Source organism: Heterocephalus glaber, unplaced genomic scaffold, assembly GCF_053883595.1.
Source record: "Heterocephalus glaber isolate CG9 unplaced genomic scaffold, H.glaber_assembly_v1.0 deba00001509, whole genome shotgun sequence".
NCBI lineage: Eukaryota > Metazoa > Chordata > Mammalia > Rodentia > Bathyergidae > Heterocephalus > Heterocephalus glaber.
The window spans coordinates 29,172,934-29,199,768 of NW_028258325.1; the positions used below are offsets into that span (position 1 = coordinate 29,172,934).

The 26,835-nt window shown below is 33.2% G+C and overlaps 1 protein-coding gene across 3 annotated transcripts in view; it reads right to left on the reverse strand.

Moving 5' to 3' along the window:
• Positions 1–26,835, reverse strand: part of Arap2 (ArfGAP with RhoGAP domain, ankyrin repeat and PH domain 2) — a 177,754-nt gene that overhangs the window by 10,590 nt on the left and 140,329 nt on the right. For all 3 annotated transcript variants that reach the window (XM_004867672.4, XM_087187437.1, XM_004867671.4), the window contains 5 exons: positions 25,169–25,297; positions 15,438–15,565; positions 8,142–8,224; positions 6,568–6,603; positions 4,639–4,702 (listed from right to left, as the gene is read on the reverse strand). In XM_004867672.4, the coding sequence (XP_004867729.1) occupies positions 4,639–4,702; positions 6,568–6,603; positions 8,142–8,224; positions 15,438–15,565; positions 25,169–25,297 (440 nt within the window). The remainder of the gene's footprint in view (positions 1–4,638; positions 4,703–6,567; positions 6,604–8,141; positions 8,225–15,437; positions 15,566–25,168; positions 25,298–26,835) is intronic.

The window sequence follows — 26,835 nt, forward strand, 5'->3', positions numbered from 1 at the left end:
TTATTGACTACATAGTCTATTGCAATAAACAATTATAGATATGACTGGAGAAAAGTTAACTTTGCAATGAGGGATAAATGTCCAGAGGTAAAATATAAGCTTTTGAATGATTAAACCTTGAGATACACATATAAAAGAAAAACATTTAAAGAATTTTTCTATTTCTCAGAGTAGTTTAATTTTTTAGAAGTTGGGAAAGCAAATTGATTTTCAGACAACAATCTATAAAAGATATACAGAAAACCAAGTATAAAAAGAAATTTACAGATGTTTTGATGAAATAAAACCATTTGGTAAACTGCATAGCTTGATTCTACTCTATATTTTCTTTAATTTTTGAGATATACCAACAAATTCTTGTTCTTTTTTATTAGTATTTTAATGTATTTTTCTATAGCAAAGAATTCATTTCTAAAAATATTTACTGTATATAATAATAGCTGATTTATATTGAAGGGTATATTGCCAGGCTTTGAGCTTAGCAATATACTTGTTATTTCATTTAACCTTCAACAATCCTACAATGTAAATCTTATTATTATTAGGCTTTGTGAATAATGTATTCTCTTGAATTGCAGAGAAGTATTTACTTTGATTCAGCAAGTGTACAATGGCAGTGTACTTACTTTTCAACCAGAGAGAAAGTTACAAAGCTTTAGAATGCTAGTTTTATGTTATGGTCTCAAATATAAAAATAATTTGATATAACATGATATACTCGGGATGTTCTCAACATGTAAAGGCAAGAGAAAACTGGCTAAAAGGAAATAGGTAAGTTTTTAAATTATTTTTTACACTTTCAAATCACTGATGAATAGTCCCTATGTTACATGATATACTGGGAAAAGCAGAAATCTCTAGGTCTAAGTGTTATGTTTTAATTTAATATCTTTGGTTGTTGGGAAGTGTGGAAAAAAGGTGATCAAGCAGGGATCATATAGCTGAGGAATAATGACTATACCCCAAATCTCCACTTTTTCCTCCCATTTTCTAATCATGACCTCCTTATCTTTCCACCTAACTTAATTTTATTCACTGTAAATACCCTTTTGACTGCTTGAGACTGCTAATCCATCATCACCACCACTCTTTTTTCCACTTTTTAAAAAAATCTTTTCCTTCCTTGCCTGGCTCAGATTTCATGATGAATTAGTAAACTCACTTCTTTGTCAATTATCTTTAACTTCTTTCTTCTCCCTCCATCCCTTTGCAAAACCCTAAATCTAGTTAGCCACAATTCTACCTGTGCAATAGGTGCCTGTTAGTTGGTAGAGGAAACACAGGGAAGATTATTCTATTTCATTTTTAAGTTGTTTTCGTTTTTAAATTTAACCTTAAATTTCAAGTTGAGCAGTCAGCACTCCCTTAAAGTTCTACCATAGGACAACTTAAATCTTCACTCTGCAGATTATTTTTTCTCATCATTTTTAACAGATTTCTTGCCTCACAAGTCAGAAACTTACTGATTTAATCCAACAAATTATTGGTTAATCACTTACGAATATAATTTTCCCACTATGTAATTTGCTTATCTCTGTGTGCATAGCCACATATAGGTGAGCTTTTCTCTTATTTGCAGTCAGCATTTGCTCAGATTACATCTAACTTTTTCCAGTCATATCTACAACTGACCAATGGGCCACAATATGTAATCAATAATTTGAAAACCAATGTGCTACACTTTCTGTTGTTTAATGACTCTCATCAATAATGACAACTATTTTGTCACAGTTTGGTCACACTGGTGCAAGTCTGCTAAAGGTCTCCAATGCTGTAATAATCTCTCTCCTCTGCTATCAATTTATTCCTCCAATTATTGGATTGTCACTACCAACATATATGCAAATATATACTCCCCCATCTTACATTAAAACCCCAAACCTACCTCATCTCTTGTTCCTTTCTAGCCATAACCTTATTATCCTCACAGCAAATTACTAACAGAATCTTCTGTACTCAGTCATCGCATGGTTTTTCTCCTTCCTCATCCCATATTTCTCATTGTTTCCTAGTCCGCTTGATGTTTAAAATTAGGAATATCCCAAGGTGAATTTGAAAGCTCTCCCTTACGTCCCACCTTCCCTCCTCTCTCTCTCATCCATCCAGTCTTAAAGCTTACAATATAATCCAAACCCTGACTTCTCCCAAATCTATAATTCAGTCTCAAATTCTGGGTTTTGATGCAACTTGGTACTCAGCACATCTATTTGTGTATCTAAAAGGCATCTCAAATTTCTTGTGACCCAAAGAGAACACTCAATTTTCTTCTACACCTCTGGTAACTGTCAGGTGAAAAAGCTAGGATTCTTCCTTGATTTCTATTCCATCTCTCAAACTGCTGTTAACTAATCAATTCAAAAGTTTTACTAGCTCTACCTTCAAAATATTCCTGAATCTGAGTATTTATCATATCTACCATTACCACTCTAGTCTGAACTGATTTTGCCTCACTCTTCTTCCTGCTTTCATCTTTGATCCCCCACAGTGCAGCCTCAATAAAGTAATGTCAAGTATTTTTCAACTAAAATAAGATTACATCCTTCTCTTGTTTCAAATTCTTAAACAAGGACTACAAGATCTGTCCTCTGCTTTCCTCATCTCTTATATCCTCCCTCACACAGTCCTTCATGTATTTGTGAAATTAACTGAGATCATTACACTTGGACCTACTGGCTCCTCACTGAGAAAGACCCCTCTTGGATACCTGGATGATTCACCTCTTGCAGACAAGATCTCAGCTCTACTCTACCTATTCAGAAAACCATCACCTGAGAACTTCATCAGTTAGTGCCCTTTCTTACCACATTCATAGTCTCTTCTTTGCCAACATATCAGTTATTGTTTCATCATACTGATGTCCATTTGAAATTTTATTATTTTTTTGTTCTACTTTAGAAATATTGCACATGCACTTTGTAAAAGGCAGGAGCTACATGAGGCAGATATACATATGAGTCGAATAAAACAGTCCTCCTATTCATGGAGATTACATTTTAGTAGGAGAGGAAGACATGAAATAACTCATTAGAAGTATGTTTTTAATTGGTGTTAGAAGTACAGCGTGCTACTAAGGGTCTAATGGTATGAAGGTCAGGAAAAGCTTCTCTGACAAAAGGATATTTAAACTGAAATCTTGATGACTTGTGAAGTAAGGATGGAGATGAGACTAAGTATTACAAAATTGTTCTGGGTACATTTACTATTGATTACTGTGGAAAAGCATGTGCTACTACTTCGCTGCTTTACTATGAAGATGAGCTATAAATCTTTAAATCCAGGAGGGCCTCTGTATTTATCTTAATGGAGGAGTTAAATAATCCCCAGAAGTACAATGAACAGAAAAAAGATAATCAAGCCATGTCATTAGGACTAAGACAAGGATACATGCAGCAGGAGAAATAACTTGGTCATAACAGTCTCTACTTTCTGTCTATTCATTTTTTGAGTTTCAACTACAGGGTGTACTAACCTCAAATATAAAAACAAAAAAATACTAGTTTAGTTGTACCACAATTTAATCACTTTTGACTATACAGTTCCAATTTTATTAAAATATTTCAAAGCAAGTTTTTAAATTTTGCTTTTTAAGTAGAGTTTGAATATCTGATTATTTAAAGCAGAAAAGTGTCTAAAAAGCAACTAGTCTTTTTCTGCAAACGTATTTCCAAGTAGTATGAGAGACTGAGAAGAGCTATGTTTATTAAACACTGGTAAGGTTAATAAATTAAATGAACAAAGAAAATAGTTTTCAAAGCAAATAAGGACTAGAGTTTGGGGTGAGTTAACTTCTTTCTTATAGGAGAAACAAGAAACTACCTCCTCAGCATTAAAGAGTGGCAACATAATTGTTAGCAATGAATTTCAATGCTATGTGAGAAGCGTTATTGGGAATTCAGCCTGACAAGGTTGGGAAAGAAACCAACCCTATTAATGGGACTATTTAACCCTTTCTTGAATGAGTGAGTCCTTCTCTGGGGAGGAAAACAAATGGGAAGTTGAGCATATGTGTTGGCCTCAGACAACCATGGGTTTAAACCACTAACTGAATGGTCCTAAGCAAACAATAGAACATTTGATTTTAAAGCCAAAGGATATTATGCACCTCTTGTTAGAAGGAATACATGAACTGACTCTTATGAAGTGTCTAATACATGGCAGGTATTAAAGAAATGTAGAGTCCTATCTTTCTTTCTGGAAAGGCAGAGGTGGGGCGAGTGAGAGAACAAGAAAAGAAATAAGGCACTTTACTAAATGAAGATCTATGTGGGATTTTGGCAGGATGACAATTTAGCTAAGTCCCTCCTTCCCATGCTGCCATCTTAAAATAATTCGCCTCTCCTATGCCAAGGAGCTACTGGGATGGCAAAAACAAAAGGAGAGTGGACAGGGAGAATAAATTCTCTTTAAAAGGCTAATGGGTAAACTGGACTTTTATGTATTAAATAAAAGTAATGTGAAAATGAAAGTTTTTGAAGGGCTAGAGATGCAGCTCTGTGGTACAGTGCTTGTTTGGCATGAAGGAGGCCCTGACTTCAATCCAAAAATAAAACAGAAATTCACTGAGAATCACTACCACATCAACACTTTCTATAAACGAAAGTTTTATATTTCATTGGATAACTGGAACAGATATCATACCTGGGCAATAAAGATACTGGCCATCCACTCCATCTGGGTTTGTGAACTATCACAGCACAGGTGCCTGCAAAACAATGTTTATAAAATAAATGATTCAAAAAGACAACTGGCTAACCTCTATTGTATTTATTGGTGTAGCAACCACAAAAATCTGCGTTTCTCATAGTTTACAGCTTAAGGCAATCAAATTGTAACATTTCTGTACAAGTGGTTTTAGTTTTATATTAAGTAAATAATATGAAAGCAACTATAAATATGCTGGTTTAAACAAAACCTAACAAAAGGCTTTGGGAAATGGTGCAAAATAAGCAATATTTTTGGAAAGCCAGGAAGCTCATGTCATTTTGCTTTTTCAAGTACATGACAGTAAATAAACATCTTTCCCCCCAGAAACTATGAGGTCTTCCCCTCAAAAAAAAAATTGTGCACATGCCCATAATGGCAGATTTTGAAAAGGCTTAGATATAATCTCCATCATTATGATTATAAACACTAGACTCATGAAAAATTAACTACATGAAAAATGCTACATATCTAGTAACACTGATTTAGTAATCTTTTATTGAAACTCCTAAATAAACTACAAATCTTGCCCTCAAGGTTTGCTTAGTCTATTAGGGAAACTGGGCATGTAAATGAATAAACTGTAACACAGTGAGCAGAAGCAAAGAGGACTTGAGTACAAACACAGAAACAGCAGATACAGAGAAAGGGAGATGACAAGGTTGTTTTCTGTATAAGCAAAATTTGTAATTGATTTCAGAGTGAAAAATGGACATTTCAATATAATTATATCCTTCATATTTCTGTATTAAATATAATTTACTTGGTAAAATATCTAAAATTGTTTCTTCATTTAATTTTTACAAAATCATTGTGTCTTATTACTCTGTCCAAAATAAAAATCTCATGTTATGTACATACATACATAAAATACTGTAGAGACAAATAAATAATGACCAGAAGTAGGAGTAATGTGATAAGATTTTGGGGGCATTTGAGCAAATTGTTTGGAAGAAGAAAGACAGATGCATCTGCTGGCTCATCAGGGAGAATTTGGAAGTCATAAGGAAGGAAACATCAAACACCATAGGAGAGAGATGAGTAAAAAGACCAAATGTAATATGGTTATGAAGTGGACAATTAAAGACAGAGGCTCCTCTGTCCTTAAATCTAAAAGAGAAACTTGTGGGAAATGAAGCTGACAGAGTTACATTTAAAGGGTCATGAATGCCATAGTAACAATCCTGTAATGTGTCCTACATATGACAGGACTCACAGAAGAATTTTAAAGCAGGGGAGAAGCAAAGTCTCTTTGGCGGCTGGATGGAGATTATGGTAGAAAATTAAAGCAAAGTCAGAGCATGAAGAGCATATAAGGTTTCTGGAATAATTCAGGTAGATAAAAGAAGGCCTGATGAAGGATTCAGAAGTATGGGTGGGTAAGGGGGTAAAAAAGAGGCAGATCAGGCATAATTTAGCAACGGAATAGATACAGGTAGGCAAGGATGGAGGCAGTGAAATCTCTAGGAGCCTAATGAGATATAAATGACATCTGTACAAAATGTACATATATAGATAGAACTGGTTTAAGAACGGGATGTGTTTTCTTTTTAATCCTATTTTAGTTACTTCTTACACATTTTAAAAAACTGAATTATACCTACTTCTCTCCTAAAAGCTGGATTCTACAATCACATAATATCCCTGGAAGAAATAAGATATAGCTTCTTTTAAGAGGCATTGTCAAAGAGGGTATGTGAGGTTGAAACAAACTTGGACCCTGATATAAATCTATATTCTTAGATTGCAAGTATTTAGAAAATAATTTCTCCTGTCCATATTTCTATCTGCTAAATAAGGGAGTCATTCTTTCACTCAGATTCTCAGCAGTAAATCAAATCGGAAAGTTGCCAGCTATGAACTTACCAGTGATGTTTCTCAGAGTATGCGGTCAAACCCCAACTGGATCACATAGGAAGAAACAAACAAGCAGTACGTTAAAAATGATAATTTTTACAAGACTAAAAACAGGATTAGATGGGAACAAAGTAAGATTTAATGGTGGAATCCAGAATGGAACCGATTTCCACAAGTGATGATTAATAGGTATAGTGTATCTAAAAGTAAATGCTAAAGGATTTGACTACAGATTTACACAGGCTGAAGGGAGACAGAAGAAAGTAGTCTCATAATGTTATGGGCAAAAGGTGGGTGGGTTTCTGAGATGACACTCTTGATGGGGTGCTCTGGGTTGCATGAGGCTTGTCCCTCCATCCCCAAAGGTCCATTAGTTGAGAGTTTGGTCTCTGTTGTGGTGCTGCTGAGAGGCAATGGGACATTTCGAAGGTAGGGCCTACTGGGAGGTTCTTGGGTCAGTGGGGTGTGCTGTGGGAAGAAATTAGAGTACTTCACACACAAGCCCTGGCTGGTTCTTAGGAGAAGGTTGTGATGAAAGACTGAGCCTGGCCCCACCTTAGCTCTCTCTGGCTTCCTGGGAGATATGATTGCTAGCACCTGCACATATATAACCACACACTCTCAGGATGTGCTGTACCTGAGAGGGCCCTTTCCAGAGCTGAGCCCAGGCAGGTACCATGCCCTTAAACCTCAGAAACTGTAAGTTCTTATTTTATTTCAACCATTTTCATAGGCATTTGTCCTTACTCAGTATATTAAGTCACCTCTGAGTGACCAGAAGTAACCTGTCTTATTTTATTGTGGCAACACAAAGCTAACTAATACACTAAGGACAAATGTCTACAAAAACTGCGGTAATTATTTACATAATAATTAAAGCATAGGCTAATTGCAAAACAGATATATGTGCTTAGCTAAGAAATTAAGTGTGGAGGAAAAAGTAAAGAAATTTTCAGTAACAATCTGAGAAGCATGGAGTTCATGATGTTTCATGATAACAAAAGTACTGTATTAGTGTGAGGATTAATTAGCTCATAAAAGGATTTATGATAAGAAACTGTGGTATTAACTGAATTTTGGTGTGGATCGAGTGTTGAAAAGGCACACAACACATCAGCATGATAGGTCCACATCCTCTCTACCATCTGTATGCTGTGTTTAGTACCAACTTTGGTGGCAAAAAGGGGAAATTATAGAGCCAGGCCACAAACATTATACAAGTCAAAGATCAGGGCAGCATTGACTTTCCGTCTGCAGACTTGCATGGAACATTTATGCACCCTGGGCATATCAATCAAGAAGTGGTTGTCCAGAGCTCCCATCCTCAGCTGGCAGGGCCTTCTGAGGATTGCTTGCATTATGCAGGGGAGATAGCAATCACCCAGAAGCATGATTAGTCTCAGTGGGAACATCATTTCTTATCTACGTGCAAAGTGCTTCCTTTCGACACAGTTTAAGCAACTTAAAGAATTTGTCTAAAGCCTTCTTTGTAAAAAAGTTAAACTAATGCCCCTGATCCTGAAAGCCTTCAATAACTCATTTTCTGAATTTTCTCTCAACAGCATTTTCCTCTCTAACTTTACCTTGTTGGAGGCTTCATTTTCTTTTTCACACCAAGATAAAACTTCATTGAAGTAAGAGGAAACATTTTGTCATGTTTACTGCTCTGTAAGGAAAAAATAAAATTTTGTAATCACATAGATTTATAAATTTCCTTGCACATTTAAAACTGTTTAGATTCTCCAGTGCTTCATAAATATGATGCCGATTTTTGTTTTGATTACAATGTAATGAAATAAATTTAGATAATTTTGGATATGTACATATGTTTAGTTGTGTCTATACAAACACATGCACAGCTCCATAATTCTTTATAAAAACACAACAGATGTGTATCAGACCTGATAATTTGTTCATATTTTACAAATATTAGATAATACATATGCCATGTATTATATAATTTCATCACACCATTGTGTTATCTAGAGCAGCACCCTGAATTCAAATATATCCATATTTCTGTGCTCAATTGCATGTTATTTCATATATCGTGAGGTAGACAAATAAAACATGAAAATACAATTTTCTATAGATTTTTGATTTTAGTATCACGGAAGACAAAACTATAAACCTCTATACGTACATATTGAACTATCTTAAAAAGTCATATGAAGATTATTATAAATAATTCATTAAAATACACTATTAAAAAGTTTACATTTTGCCCTGGATCAATTATATACCCTCTATACCCCTTTTAATATATCATATATATTAATATATCTACCTGTGCATAGGTAAATATTCAATAATTTTATAAGCTACTTGGATATATTTTCTCCCAGGGAAGTTGTCTGAGAGACAAAGTTTGAATCATTACACTCTAATTTACAGTTTAATACAGAAACTGCACATATTTCATTATTTACCATTTGATAGTCCACAGTACTTTATAAATAACAACAGAAATGATTTGTAACACAACATAACATTCCCAATATCTTAAAAATTCTCAAGGAAATCCTGTGCTTCAAACTGGTAGGCAAGAGTAAGAGCTTTTAGGTCAAGGAGATGTTGGTGTAAATCTGATCTTTTTTTTTAGTAGTTTGTAATTTCACATTATATCTCTCTGCTTTCCTTATCTTGTTTGTAAATTGGAACAATAAAAATACTGACATTCTAAATTGGGTAACTGTAAAGATTAAATGTGCAAACAAGGTGCTATTGTGAAGGGCTGTAAAGATTAAACAAAAGCGTGTCTAGAAAGGGTTTAGTATAGTAATTGGCATAAATTAAGCTCACAGGAAATAATATCTATTATTATCACAAACTGAAAACACATAACCTCATAGTAATTGCAATACAGATGTTTGCTAGGGTCCCAGGACAAAGCACAAAAGCCGATGTAGTAAACATGTTGGCTTAACTAAATACTAAGTTCTATACAGGTTGAATGCTACTGTCATGTTATTTATAAGAGTAGTTAAGTTTAAAAAGTGAAAGATACTATATTTATAAAATTAAACCTGGTTTCCATGGAGCAAAGAAGCTGGGAGAATACTAGAGAAAATATACATAGGAGAAGTCAATAGGAAGATACTAAAACATAATGCTTTCATGATCCATAGCCTCTGCAGCAACAATTAAAAATCTGAGAATTCACATGGTGAATTGATTCTTATTGCTAAGATTTTCATCATCAAATATATATATATATATATGTATATGTAATATGCATGATTTCTTTTTTTACACTTATGGGTAGATTCCCAGAAATGGAACCTTTCAATCATAGGTTAGATGCATAATTGAGATGTTTCCTAGGCTGATTAATAGTTACAGTTAAACTTTTATTTATGTATTTGCCAGCCATGTGCAATTTTGATTTAATCACAAATTTACTTTTGTCCCTATTTCTTTACACTACTTATTTACATATTAAATATAAAATTGTGATTTTTTTAACAGAATATTCTATTGAAATCACTTGGCTTAATTTTGCTTAATATTTACTTTGATTATTTTGTTTTTGTTTTTTGAGAGTCTTGTTTTGTAGTTCAGACTGGCCTTGAATTGACTACGTACCCCAGTCTGGCCTTGAACTCAGCCTTAGCCCCCCGAGGGCTGAGACTAGAGGCATATGCCACTAAGCTGATGACTTTCAGTATTTTCATGAAGTCAAACATTGATATCTTTTTCTTTTGGACTTTAACTTGTTAAAGTTTACAATGTTCTGACACAGCTGATACTCAGTTCCATGTTCTTGTAACTTTCAGGGTTATTTTAAAAATATAAATTCTTTTATCAATTTGGGATTTCTATATCAGTATAAGTGAGAATTTCAACTCAATTTAATGAAAAAACTTTCCTAAATTAAACAAGTATTTTTAACGGTCTATTTATAAAAATATATAGATATAGAATTCTTTCACCTGACTTTATGGTTCCATTCCTCTATGTTCATTTTTAAGTTACAATTATATTATTTAAGCTAATTTAGCTTTATTGCATGCATTAGCACTTGGTTAGGAAAATACTTCACAACTATTTTCTTTTTTATCCCCAAAAAGGTTTTCAGGTATTCTCATCTATTTATACTTTGAGGGTGAATTGTCATTTTTGCAAACATCTAAAAAATAATTCCCTTTGAGAATTTAAGAATTATTGTGTATCAATAAATCAATATTACTAATGGTAACACCAACTTTATTTCTATCAGTAAAATTCTGTAGCTCTCTTCAAATAATTCTGTACTTTTCTAAAGCCATTTTCTGATAGTTTAAACACTTTCTTTTTAAAGACTAGTTGGGGACTAAATTATGTATATTGATTTTGTGTTTTGCCAACTTAGTAATAATTTTTTTATTTGGTAGTAGGGACTGAAGCTTTACATCGAGCTATATGCCAGATGGTTATTTTGGTTGTTTTGCTTATTATTATTATTATTAATTATTATTATTATTATCATTGTTATTATTTGAGAGAGGGTCTCACTAACTTACTAAATTGCCTAGGCTGGGCTTGAACTTGCAATCCTTATGCCTGCTCCCAGAGTACTGGGATAACAGGTGTACCCCACAATGCACAGCTTTTTAACTTGCTCAATTTTAAGGAGGAACATTTTAACAATTTGAACTGTTACAGAATGGTGACGTAGCTTTGTATGGTAGTAAGTATCTCACTATAGAATACATCAAGGAAAGTTGCCTACTAGGAACAGATACAGTAGAGGTGATTCCTGGCCAACTCTTTCAGATGTTACATGAGATTACAACTGAGGTGAGGATCCTCCCCAAGAGTTCAGTTATTCTCTTGGACACAGCATTAACTGTGGCAGCCTGGTAAAGAGAGAGGCAGTGATACCAACAATATGGGGAAGGACAGCACTTGCATGCCTAAGCATGAGACACACTGCTCCTAAACTAGACAGTCATTGTTTTTCTGGAACACTGATAAGTTCAGAACTGCCTACATTCTGAGGACCTTTTGGTAATAGATCGAGAGTCTAAAATAATACAACCAATTCTCCAAGCCATTTCTGGCATGTAAGCTTATTTATACCATATTCTATCCAAGGGAACTCAAATAGTATCAGTAGAGAGGAGTTTAACAAATTGTGAAGAGTGTTTTGTGTTTTAGTCTGTAAATTGAACATGCATAAAGAGAAACTGTAAAATGCCTAATGGAAGTCTCTATAAAAAAAAATCTCACTTGGCAAGATAAGTTTACTGTTGGCATATTACAACTTTCTTCTAGAACATGTAATTTCTGGATTTTTCCAAAAAGTTTAATACACTAGACAGTTAAGAAGTCTATAATGTGTTTCTTTAGTCACTATATTTCATAGTAAAGTTTTAACTCAGTCAATTAAATGAGTATGCTTAAAAAATTATTCCTGTTGCTAAGAAGAGTTTGCTTATTAGTGTATGCAACTTTTAACACTCCCCTCCTTACTCATTTGCTTTTTTCACACCATTAACAGTGTAATGGTAATATTCTTTGAAACCTCTCACCTTTTTTGTAAACCAAGTCTGAAAACATTTTAATTAACATTTTCTGTGAGGGAAAACTTTCAAAACAAAATATATCTTCTCCTGGGTATTACTCTAATTTGGTGTTAATGAACATTCACAAATTATCTCTAATTAACACAAAGTTGCTTTAAATACACTTCTCAATTTGTAATTTTTACTCCTTTCTCAGTAAATCACCACACGTGCATACACGCACGTACACACACACACACACACACATACACAGAGTCACACACATATCAATAGCAACTGTCAAAACCAGAGCCAAAATCATTACTCAAATAAGTTGGGAGATTTTACTATTTATTATTTACTATCAAATCATTTGAAAAGTTAATGTAGGCAACGACTTCAACAGAAAAAAAAAATCCAGAAAAACAAAATCAAGTGTTGAAAATAAACAGCACTCTGAGTTTTAAAGGAAAAACAACCTCTCCTCTGATTTCCTTAATGTGCACATTAACATAACAGTTGTATTAATTTATGCTGACAGATTAAGGAAACAAAACTTTCAAATATGTAATAATTATAGACTATTTTTCCTTAACTGCTGATCACTGTGATTTACAAACAAAATGCATTCTGTGTCCTTAAAGAGGACTGGCTTTCAGGTAGGCTTTCAAGACTATCACTACCTTCCACTTCATATAAATTATCTTAGAATAGGGTGGCTCGTTCAAAAATATACAAATTCTTAATACCTATTCTATTAAGGGATATGAAATTATTCATCTCACAAAAACAATTCATCTGCAGGAGTCACTAGTCCATCCACATGATCAACATTAAAGTTTCCATCAGCTCAAGTGAAAATAGTATAAACAAGTCATCTCCATGTATAATCATATTTGAAAATATTCGGTACTCTTTTAAAAAATCCCTATCATCTTTAAGTATTCTATTAGCAAAAAACACCCCAAAAAACCCACCAACCTAAAATAATGAAAATTTACTAAGTTTTCTTAGAAAATTCTTTTAGGCCTTCAAATATGGCACCTGGGAATGAATTCTGACGCCATCACTTACATGTTATATGGTCTCCTGCAAGTTAAGGGATACCTTTGAGGCTCAATTTCTTCATGTGCAAAATACGACCAGTGATAGTACTGTTATTATAAGGATAACAAGACGTAGTCCAAAAAGGATAATAAGACATAGTCCAAGTGAAATATACAGAACTATGCTTCACATAGATTAGCCATCAAATGGTAGTCAGGGCTCTGGATTGTACTGCTGTTACTGCTACCCATGACTACTCATTGTTATTGGACCCTTTCTGAGTTTCTGAGTAGAACAATAAGGTGGAAATTCAGTTAAAGTATATAACTTTTAGAATAGAGAGATAAGGGATGCAGAATTTAGGACTGTTTTGTAAGCCTCCTAGCTGAATAATTCATTGGGCTTGAAGAAAGCAAACTTGAAATGCTACTAAGATTTATTTATGCCCACACCGAGGCTTCCTGCTGGAAGAACATACAAGGACAGTAGTTAAAGAATGGAGAGAGCTCAACAAAATCCATAAAGAAATAGGGCTGTAGTTCTGGAAAGCTGCCTAACAGTTCTTTTTTTTCATAACATGTTAACAAATGTTCTTGTTTGGTCTGTCTTTATACATTGCCAGAGCAGAAGAGTGAAATGTCATTCGTTTAAAGTATGCAAGGAATGTTTACACAAGTGAATTTTATAATTCAGTTATAAAAAACTCTCCAGGTCCTGCTGACTGCCATTCTACATTTAAAGTAGTTGCCTCAATAGTGCTTTAATCTCAAAGAAATAGTCACTGTATACACCCACGTGGCCAGCCCCCAAACCAGAATAGAGAATGTTTCTATCAGTAAAATGCCCTACTGACTTTCCCCAACATTTCTCCCCAACCTAAGCACAAATCTGACTTCCTTCACCACAGAATTGTTTTGCATATGGTACTATTCTGTGTTGAAGTTCTTGACTCATCACTGTTGTAGCATAAATTTCAATTCCTTTTTATTGATGAGTAGTAATCGCATTGTATGAATATGTCATTCTCCTTCCCAAGGGGTTCTGAAATATTTCCAGGCTTTACCTGTTGAGAATAAAGCTGCTTATGACATTTTGTACAGGCGCTTTTGTGGACATAGCATGTCAGAAAAGAACTGCTGGGGTTCAGGGCAAAGGGATGAATAACTTTGCTTTAAAAGAAACCTCCTAAACAATTCTGCACAGTAATTGTCTGATTTCACTTTTGCACCAACAGTTTATGAGATTTCTAATTAACCCACATCCTTGTGAATGCAGAGGTTGTCACTCATAATTTCAGACATGGGTGGAGTTTTAATTTAAATTTCCTGAAGATTAATGAAGTTGAGCACTTTTGTTTCAATAGCTCCTTGGACATGACATTTCCATATCTTTCTTTACGTAGTCTATTTGCAACTCTTTGGCCAACTATTTATTGGGTTATCTTTCTTGTTACTAATGTGGAAGAGCAGTTTATATACTGGACATGAGTCCTTTTACAGATATATACATTATGAATATTCTTTTCAGTCTAAACCTAGCTATTCATATTCTTGTGGTGTCTTTGATAAGCATGTTATTATTACCATATATATTTATAAAATGTTTCACAGTTTAAAACATAGTTTTACATATATTCTTGATTAGGCATCAAAATAACCTGGCCTGCAGGACTCATACTATTAAGATCATATTACAGATCCAGAAATTGAGATAAAGAGGCTAAGTTACTTATTCACACAGCTCTAAGTAGAGATGAGATTTTCTGATGCCAAGTTCAACATTCTCATACTTATATCATTTATCTAACTCTCCATGTTTTAACCTCTAGTTTTTCTCTCTATTCCACAATTCCTTAATAAAATCCTTTATAGCATTCACAGCATAATAAGATATAAATTTTAAATATAACATTAAATAAGTCAATTCATTCAAATGTGTAGAAAAGATATTAAGATTTATTATCACTTTTGGATTTTGCCTTTTTATGCCACTTTTCACTAATTTCCATTACTAATATAGCATCTTGCCTTAGGTTATGACGCAGTCTCAATTTTATTCACTAAGATACTGATATTTTATCTAACACATATTAAACTTTTCTTCAGAGCCTAAGTCATTCTGTGTCCTAACATCCTTAAGGTGCTCTGGAAGGCTATAGAAAATTTTCTACTGTATTACTGAGTACACTAAAGTCATATCCCAGAGGCTGAAAGAAATCAGAAGCTTACTGTGCATTTTCTTTACTACAGGTGGTGACTGGCTGAGAGCAGTGTAAAACAAAAACATAAATGACCACACTATACAAATAATAATGTGTATATGTTCAAATTCTACTTCTACAATTACCTTTGGGTCCTTGTAAAGAAAGAGGCATCCATCTCGTAGAACAAAATATCGGTCTTGAAATTTATTTCCAGACAGTATCTTAGATGGCTCTTCTTTGATTTTCAAGACTCCTTCCTTGATGCCTTTTTCTGAAAAGTATAAGATTAATTTTGCAAGTTAGTTACCTTTTCATGTGTTTGGGATACAACATTTGTATGTTTTCAGTTTTCTACCACACAGCAGCTCAATGTGAATTCCTGGGAGTACTATTTGTCACGAGCATTGTTCTTATCACATGCAGGCCTGCCAGTGCTGTCCAATTAGCCATGATGGGCTGGTGCACACAAAAAATGTGCTTAGTGTGAACTGAGGTGTGCTGCAAGTGTAAAACACATAACAGAAATTGAAGTCTTCATTAAAAGAAAAAAAGTAAAATATGAACATTTTAAATGTTGATTACATGTTGAAACGATATTCTAGGTATGTGAGATTAAATAAGATACACTAATGAAATACTAAAGGTAATTTCACTTGTTTCTTTATACTTTTAAAAATGTGGCTATGAGGTAATTTAAAAGTACGTATGCAGATTAAATTATATTTCTTTTGATGAGTACCAGTGTAAACAATGCAAATGTACAAAGACAAAAGAAAACATCTCAGAAACTCTAAATCAAAAGTCCAGGAATTTTAACTCAGGCTAAATCTAGGAATTCTCATGAGATTAGAAAAATTCCCATAAACAGGTGAGACAAAAGTAAAATTATTACAGTAGCATATTTATAAACTTCTAGATTTTATGTGCAATATGGGCAGCATGCCACACTTAGAAATCATTTAAACTAATTCCATTAAAAACACTTTTTGATGAGAAATTTTTATCTTATGATATATAAATTATCAGTATATTTTCAGTCTAAAACTTTTTACTGAAATCCAGATACTCAATTGCCTTCTTGAGAGTTGAAGAAGAATGGAAGGGAAAAATAACCTAAAGCCAAGAAATCATTACACAGTCATTGTGGTGTCATCTGCTGCTTTTCCTGTAAAATAGAAGCAAAGAAACCTACTGTATTCTGCAGGTTTCTATGCCCCTAATACTGGATAATGACCATAAAAGTGGTAGTGCAAAACTTCAGCAAAACAGTGGTAGCAGAACTTTAGCAATTTCCTATTACTGAGGTGATACAATTTTAAATATCTATGCATAGTGTCTGAATTTACAAAAAAGCTGAAAGGTTTTCCAAAAACTTCCAGTCTTAAGATTTGGTTTATTTTGGAGGAAATCTTTACTATAATTGGCATCAGAAAACAAAAATTTAAAACTAGGAATATGTTTTTATAAATCAAGTATGAGAATGAAATAAGTAAGTGGAAACAAAAATCCCCAGGGTCAATCTATGCCACTGGTCTTGACTACAAACAAGAGCACAAAGGTAATTAACAAACTTCAACAGTTTTCATGATATACATACAGGCCACAAACAGCATATATATTGTTCTTGATAAAATGCTTGCTTAAATTATATTATGCTTTTTTCCCAGTAAACTGGCTCACCAAACTGGCAACTTTTGTCTCTTAATTTCTCTCCATAGACCTCAACATAAATCTCCAGGAGGATCCAAGAACTGAGAAACCATAATACAACAGACATAATGCAGTTCATTTCACCACGCTGAAAAATATGGTAACACATTCTCTTAATATTCCACCAAACACAAAAATATTTAAAGGGTATTTTATAGGTAAATAAGAAGTATAAAAAATATAGTAAGCAATTTAAAAAATACTGGATGTGCTTAATGATTTTGAGAACAGGGACATGGAAAAGGTCATTCATGTTAGTGTTGCTCTCAAAGTAGGTAAAATAATTTTGAAGTTATAATCAAGTTGTGAGATATATATTGTTTTAGCTGGACAAATGCATCTATATCTTCATCATTTAAACTACTGTTCAAATTAATAAACCTTTCAAATTTTATCAATAAGAAGTGACCATATGCCCAGAGTCTAGGTAAATCATTCACAGGTCAAAGAAAAATCAGGTGATGGTTAAGGTAGACTGTCAAACTGATTAGCTTGGAAGTCCCCAGAGGATTAGTAAAGCACACTTACAAGTGTGTCTAAGTAGGATATGAAGGCAGGATGCTGGGGTCTATATCTGGTCCCTTGACCCTTCCTCTGTGACAGTGTTCCCCTAGTCTGTTTCCCAGCCTCCACTGGGTATGCAGCTTTGCCACTCTTCTGCATCCTGAATTTTCTGCCCTCCAGACAGCCAATCACAGACCAAATCCCCTGAATTCATGAACCAAATTAAATCTCTCCTCCTTTAAGTTGTGGCTATTGGGCATCCCAGCAATTGGAAATCTAACTAATATAGAAAATTGGTACCAGAAGTGTGGTCACTAGTGACGGAAACTGACTATGTGGTTTAGAAGCCCTTGGAGCTGGTTTTGGGGAAGAATTTAGAAAAGTTTGGAGATGCCAGCAAATGAAGCTCTAAAATGCTCTAAGTAGAGCTTGATGTGTGATTCTGTTCTGAGTTTAGAAGATAAGAATGCTGATCAGAATATATACAGTACAGACCAGGCTATGTTGAGAAGAGAGACTTCATTGGGAATGGGACTAGAGAACATGTGCATTATACTCTGAAAAAAGAAGTGTCTATATTTTGCCTATGTCCTGAGACTTTATGGTGGCCTAAAATAAAGAGAAGTGGACTAATTAATCTGGTAGAGGAAATTTCAAGGCACCACAATATTCAGGTTGTTATGGGTCTTTAAGTTAACACTACACCTAAGAAAACAAACTGATACTCATAGATATATTGAGCTATGATTTTGTGATCAACTAGAAAACTTAACATCTCATGCATAAGAGCTGGAGTTGTAGCTTGGTGCTTCCCTAGCATACTGGGTTTCACCCCCAGCAGAGCAGAAAAAAGAAGAAAGATCTATCCTATCCCATCCTATCTATCTATCTATCTATCTATCTATCTATCTATCTATCTATCTCAGAACAGAATAGCTGAATGTTGTATTTAAGTAGAACAGGCATTTCAAGTATCTAAGACCATGACACATCTCCCCTGCAAAAACATTTTCCAAATTATTTGATAACCACATGTTCTTATGCAAAACCAGTGACTCCTAACCAGTGGTCCCTAATCTGAAAGTCTGATAATTCATAGAGTAAGTTTGTAAGAATCTAAAATACTGGTTTATTTATCCTTGATTTCAAGATAGTAAAGAGTTAAGGACAAAACATATGGGTCAGATTTGGAGAAATATTGACTCTAATGACTGCTTCTCTACACTCACCTCAGGTCCCCTTGAGGAGTTATATAATGTCTCCATGCCAGTTTTCCATTTGTAAAAGATCTAGTAAGTACTAGTGAACAACTCCTAAGATTAGTAAGAGGAGTAAATGAAATGGTATGTATAAGCAGGCAGAGAGAGGGGGTGGGGGAGGCATAAGCATTCAGCCCAAAATCTGGTACACTGAAACTATAAACTTTTTTATCTTGTATGCGTGATCTGATTAGTGACAAGACATATACAACAGACAGACTTATTATTTCATGGTCTGTACATGTCTCTTTTCTTCTCTTGCTGGAAAAGACTATTTCTTCAGATATACACATTTATCTGAAAACCCCTTGAAAACATGATAAGCCCAAGTCATTTGCCAATAATTGTAGGCTAACATTTTAAAAGTTCATCCAAATTTAAATGTACATATAAGTTTTGTCAAACTGATAATGTATACCTAGAAAATATGTATTTCTTGTAATTTCAAGGAAGTAGAATTATTGATATATTTCATTCATTATATAGGATTCTGTCAAAATTCATTTTAGTAAAATTTAGTTCGAAAACAGTAAAAACCAAACTAGACATAACAGCTGCTTAAAAGCAAACTATTTCTCTCTTTATAAAAATTAATATATGAAGATTTATTTTTAGAACACAATGGGGGGGGGTTCCTTATTTCTCCAGTGATACTCCAAGAAAGTAACATTATTTCTTAGGATAAGAAATAATATCCTTGCATTATATTCCCCATCTATTTCCTTTTTATTTCTTATATGGAAGAGCAAATGGATAGAAGAATTAGAGGTCTAACGACATTCTTAAATAGTTAAATTACTTTCAAGTGGTTAAATTACATAGTTACTACTAGGATGAGACTAACTTAAAAAGTGCCAGAGATTCTCTGTCATGTTATTGATAATGTGGAAAGTAAAAAAAAAAGACTTTTCTATTCTATTTGCATTATTAGACTGAATTACAATAAACCCCAAAGTAAATTTAGTATAATAAGTGATATATTTCTTTTATGTTAAATTAGGGTGTAGTTTTTTGCAAACTCTTAATAAGTACAAACATAATACTTTAGATTGGAGCTTTTAAAATGTTTGTGTATTTTACCTCATGTGATTCTCATGTACTTTTCCAATGTAGGAAATAAAGGTAATATCATTTTACTTATAAATGTGAAAATTATGGTTCACAATGGCTGTTTGACAAGTTTAAAAAGCAGTATCACAGAATTCTTCTATACTGTGACAAAAAACACTAAACAAAGATACTTCCTTGAACAAGAGATTTAGTGCAAAAAGAGATATCACTTGAACTATTTTTCTGTGCTTGAAAACTTTGTAAACATTCTGGCCTAAAACAGTCATTGATTGCATGCTGGGTTTCTAATCTTTTATTTAAGTAGGCTCCATATATTAAATTTTCTCTCTCCTATGGGTAAATGTAATGCTTACCAATCCTTTAAATTTTCTATATAGATTCCTCATGAAACAAGGAAGCTAATAAAACTTGCCAACTGGTTTTCTCACTACAAAATTATACTATCACAAAAAGTCAGTACATTCATAGTCTATAGTGAATATCAAGGACTATCATAAATTTCAAAGAAAATATTTCCACTTTAAGTGGGCTGAGTCTTATCTTTAACTTTTTACACATCTTTGGGATTTAAAAAGATTTGATGGGAAGTGGAATGTGAGTAATTTCAGCTAGACTATGATTTATGGACTCATTTATTTTCCCGAAATTTTCTTTTGTTTTCTTATGTCTATTGACAGTAAAAAGCTTAGCTTTTCCAGGTCTGAACTTATCAGGAGCAGCTGCATTTTTAACTATTCTATTCTAAAGGAAATGTAACTAAAAAACACCATATAAAGCAATCTCAATTTATAAATACACAATGATCTGCATTTGAGTTAGAACTTATATGTTTAAAGTATTTTTTCTTCATTTAGATCAAGAAGATTTGACTGTCATGAATGAAATTCTCTTGGAGTAATTTTAAAGAACTTTAGTGATTAAAGTAAGACCTTAGCAATATAAAAATCACTTATTCTAGAGTAATAAGAAGGCTAAATTTATAGCTTGCTTGTGACAGATGTTGAAATTTAATATAAAAGATAACAATAATAAAAGATGGTTTAGAGTGCTGTGACAAAGTTTAAATAGCAACTTAAATGAAGTTTCCCTATTCTTATCTCAATGTTTCAGCTTTTAATCCATACAGTAGAAATGAAATTTGAAGACTACGATCTTTCTTTTCATTTAATTAACTCATTTCAATAATGGCAATGGCACAAAATGTTTCTGGGAAATACAATGCTGCTTTTGAAAAACAATTGATTTTCAAGTACAGACAAAACTCTTTTACTGTCATATACTTCTATAAATGTAAAGTATCCTATCTAATTACCTGAAATGAATGAGCAGAAATTAAATGTTCAATGATTCTAAAATCTACTCCTAGTTTTTTTATTCATTAATTTTATTTGTACATTTTAGGATGTATAATTGATAAAATCTACTCCTACTTATGTCTACATTTCAAATGGTTCAGATAAAGAGAACTGAAGAAATTAAAACTCCTAAACTAGAGCAAATACTTAGTACATTATAAAACTTGATTTAGAAAGTGATGAAAACATTATGTCAAAGAGAAGCACATGCTTATAATTTATCCTCTAAATTCACAAAAACTGTCACAGAATTAATGAAATGCACATAATACATATATACAGGTATATATACATACATATGGTAAATAAACAGACATAGAGACATATGAATGGGGACACAGAGAGACAGTCAAATTTGTGGCAACTAGGTAACAAATACTAGAGTATGGGACAGTTTGCAAAGGATGTTGTAGTGCAATTTTATGTTTTCCGGATTTTGTAGTTGTTACTGGCAATTGAAACCAGTCCCATGTATATGATAAGCAAGCGTGCTACCACTGAGTTATACTCTGACCCCAAATTTATGTTTTAATAAGTTATCACATTACCTATTTGTTAGAGAAAATATGGTTGTATCCAACTACCTTGTTTTAAAACCGCTGATTTCTACCTAGCCCCTAAAATACAATAAAAAAAACTTAAAAGAGTGGAAACAAAATCTTTAACATTATTCTTTTTCTGTTTTGAAGAACAATTGTTTCTGGGCTAAACCAAATTTTTCTGCTAACAAAATATAGGGGAAGTCACATTTGATTTATTATTTTCCTTTACATCCCAATGTTAAGGGGCGGTGGATATAATGAATGCAGCAGTAATTTTAGAGGAGTGACTGATTTAGGAGACATTTGCCAAGACAGAGACATAGTAGACTAAATGTCTAACTTACCCCCAAATCTATTACAAAGTGTATTCTATATGATGTATTAATAAGCTCTAGGTTCTTCAAGATACAACTACAGGGGGATAATCATAACTTAAGAAATGAATTTTTAAAATAAGACTAAATCTTCTTTAAAAGTCCAATTCTAAATCCAAACAAATGCAGAACCAACCATATAGAATGATTATTTTGGGCTGGGGATTTAGCTTAGTGGTTCTGCTGCCTGCCTCGCAAGCGCAAGGACCTGAGTTCAATCCCCGGTACCAAAAAAAAAAAAAAAAAGAATGATTATTTTGCTTTGACAATCTGAATATAAGTCAAACTGCAACATTCATGAAAATTATACAGGATAGGAAATTATAGTATTTTAAAGGTTATTTTTTCAAAGGTTATTTCTATTCTTGGCCAAAAATATTTACTAGTAGAAAATATTCAATTATACTTATGGTGTTACTCTAAAAGTTTATTCTTTTACTTGCATAGAGATCTAATTTCCTGGTAGGTATTATACTACTAACAGAGAACTGTATATTAGATCAACAACATGAGATGGGGACAATGCAAGGACAGGGACTTGTTTTATAGCTCCTACTGTGTTAGAGTAGTGGAAGAGATAAAAGGGTAACACAAGTTTCCTGACGTTTCACTATAGAGAACGTTTCATGCTAATGTCTGAAAATACCATTTAAGTCTACCACCTTTTTTTCTTGAGCTTCAGCTTTCCAGTTTCTATGCAAGATGTTTTGTCTAGACCTTACAGACCTGATACTTTTCCCCACAGAAGGGCTGACTCATATACCATCAAGATGAAACAATGGAATATATGCAGAATCATTACAACACCCAATCTTCCTCCTTAGTTTGTGGATAGAATCATGTACAGTTTGTTACTGTATGGTTTCTTCTGGCTTTACACAATACAGATTTTACTCACATATGATTGACTTAAAGTGGCTCAAGCTTGATTTTTTTTTCTCAGAGATTAATAGCACTGAATTATATTCTTGCCTTGAGTTACCCCACTCCTCACATACACAAAACCTTCCTATCATACTTTACTATGTTAGTATTTATTATATATTATTATTCACAGAGCCAGCCCACTAAGACTGAAACAACAGCTAATTGGTTATATGGAGGTTTAAATTTCCAAGATTTTTCAATGTGTAGATTTAGACATTTTGTAGAAATATCAGAAAAAGAAAATTACAAGAAAGATAAAACAGGACAGAAAAGTTATTTGCCATAAGAAAAGAAACCATAAAAAATAATAATGTAGGTATCATAATGTTGACACAGCACGGTGCACAAGTTCAAGAGCTTTTCATTTTTTCTTTTTTTGGGGAAGGGGTTGGTGCTGGAAACTGAACCCAAGGCCTTCCCCATGCTAGCACAGTGCTACCACTGAGCTATACCATCAGCCCAGTTTTTCCCCTAACATTTTTCTTTATTCCAATATTAAAATGAAAGAATAATAAACTTTGAGAGCTAGAAGATATTTTAGATATGATCTAAATTGTACCAGTGCCATTTGAACTGAATGCTACCTTGTTGTATAGAGCTATCTTGTGTTTTATAGCACTGTTAGAAGTATCCTTGGACTCTATCCACTAAATATCAGATGCACCCTTTACCACATCACACAACCCAGCGCTAGGACAGTCACAAATGTCTACAGAGATTTTCAAGAGTGTGTAGGCAGCAAAACTATCTCTAGATGAGAACCACTACTCTTTGACATGGATATTTGATACATTCAAATGATTACAATTTTTATTGCAATCTTTAAGAAGGTATCAGAGGAATGTGGTCAAAATCATAGGTGTGAATAGCAAAGAAATTTAAAATAAAATAAATGTCTCTGAAAGGCTATATTTCTACAGCAAAAAGGATAATACCTGTTTTGTTTATTTAGATGACCAGGAGAAAAGAGTATGTTTTGCAAAAATACTTTCAAGAAGGTATAAGACACAAAGGACAGTACCATGAAATCAGAAACTATTAAATTAGCTTGGGTATAATAATTAAGAGCTGAATGAATATGGGCTATTATCTAGACAGCTTGCAATCACAGGAATCAGTTTATTGCATTTTAGAGCTATATAACCCTCCCTACCCTTTCATATTTAAAAAAAAAACATAGAAAATCAACCTGTCCTTAAGGTCAACATTTGGTAACTGTGGGACTCAAACCCAGCTGTGGGAATCAAATACAGGGCCTTACACATGCTAGGCCACCACACCACCATTTCTATGATCCTCTCTTCTCCTCATCTGTAAATTAAAATGACAAGATAATTGATAGGAAAACTTAAATATTTAACTGGCTTTGATGTCTATTCAGTTTGGCTAGTGATATGAGATTAATATATAGTAATGGTTATTAATATTACTTATAAAAGTTGTGGTAAGTGACATAAAAAAATTGAGTCTTTAGTTTTTGAGCCTGGATGATAAATGAAGCTGATTGAAATATTTTTCTAAGCTGTCAGCAGACGACAACACAACAGGAGAATGAAAGCGGCAAAGTAACATTTTCTTATATAGCATACATGTTCAGATTGGTTTATTTGGTTCACTTGTGCTAGCTAACTTCATTAACCTTACAATGTACACTGTTTTCTTCCACTTGGATGGCCAATATTCTTGCCAGAAATGTTTTATTGTGTGTTTTTTCCAATATCATTGCAAATATATTGAGAGTTATAGTAAGCATTCAGTCTCACAGCCTATATAAACTACACTTCTTGAATGGCCAGAAAACTTTCAAATATAAACATAATTCAAAGAGCAGCCTCATCAACAATGTAATGTTTTTCATTTAATCCGGTTTCAAAATTGTAAAACACATTGGCACAAGTGTAAATGTAAGTCTTAAAAATGTATTACCACCAAATAGCCAACTATTATTACAGGGCTACATACAAGGAAAATTTTCTCCTGTTCATATATTTTTCTTCTTTAAAACTGTATGTAATCAGATACTGTAACTAGCTAACATTTGCTGCCTTTGCAAATATAACTTGTGCCATATAATTAACCTTAAGCCACTTGAATTTTCAACCATCACTGAAATGTGAAGCAAGGGCACCTACCCCTGTAATGTTTAATTGTGTCAACAGCTAAGAATCTCTTCACCACAAGATAAGCAGAACCAGGTTCAACTAATGAACTCCACCGAAGCACCTGCTCCAATACATTTTCTGTGTAGTGAAGAGGACGCTCTGCAAATTGAAATTTGTATTTGTTAGTATAAATTTTAAAAATTATCTTGAAAATACATGTATATAGCAATATATGTGATCATATCTTAGGTTACACAGTAATAACATGAGAAGTACACACAAGAAACCCTAATTCCTACAGAATTATTAAGCACATAGTTAAATTTATTGTATTAATCTGTGAACAATATTTTTTGTTATGCAACTATTTTTTCTTAGGTACAGAAGTGCTTTCTATTGGGTAAAATTTCAGGAAAGTACCCTTAGTACAATGAACATGTGTCTTCTTCTATCTTCTTTTTAACGTAGACAATATTCTGGTTTAGAGAGAGCTGATAACTTGCACATGCAATTAAGTAACTTTAAAAAGACAGCAAAACTAATTTTGTCTAACACTAATAAACATGTCTTTTAATTCTGTGTCCCAAAAAGATTAGAATCTTATAATTTTTGATAAATATGAATGAATAATTTATAGGTTTTATTTATAGGTTTTAATTTTCATACTTAATATGAAATTATAAAACATTATAAAGAAAATATGAAAATAATTACAAAATAGTACTATTTAACTATTAGTAGAAGTATCAATCAAGAACATTATGTGGCAATATTATACATTGTTGATATATAATAATAGTCCAATAAGCAAGAAATTAAATGAGTTAAAAAGTTTCCTTTTGATGAATCTTCATCCATATCTTTTTTGTTTTAGACAAATGAATCAGGCATTCACAGCATGGAGTTTTAAAATGTCTTACAATTACAATCAAAGTTTCATAAGGAAGTTTTGTTGGTGATTAAAATATGCCAATCAGTTAATAAAATATAATGACAGAAGTATATGCTGGAAAAAAAAATTCAAACTTTCATGGTGCACTGAAAATAGCATAATTAGCAAGAAGAGAAGCTCTGACATGAAGATGTTGACGCTGCTTTCTCCTAGTCATATATGTCGACTCAACCCTCCTACATATAATGAACATAGGACTTGAACTTCCTGGGGTTATTTTTTGGTACTGGGGGACGAACTCAGGACCCTGCGCTTGCAAGGCAGGTGGTGGAACCACTGAGCTAAATCCCCCGCCCGAACTTTCTGTTTTCAAAGTAATATTGCCAGTGATAAACAAGAATAAGCATGCAAAAGGCATTATACATAACCCATATTGTGACTTATAATAAAAGCACAGATAAAATGGATCAAATATATCACATCCTCCCTAATTCTGCTTTCTCAGGTTATGGCTACATCATTGGAGGAGTTACCAATAATCCCAAGTCCTCAAAAGAAAATATGTTTTCTGCTTCCATGTAATTTACCAGATCTTTGCTTTTTATCCAGTAAAGTGAAATCCAGTTCATTCTGTGTTTATTGGAGCAAGCCTATTTATTATTTATAATGGGAATTTTTAAAAGAGAGGCATTAATCCATTCATCTTAAAATCTGTATCTCTATTTACTATTATATTTCTTTGCATATGGCAGAGTAATGAGTACATAATCGATGCTCGATAAATATTTCAGGTAATAACTACTAA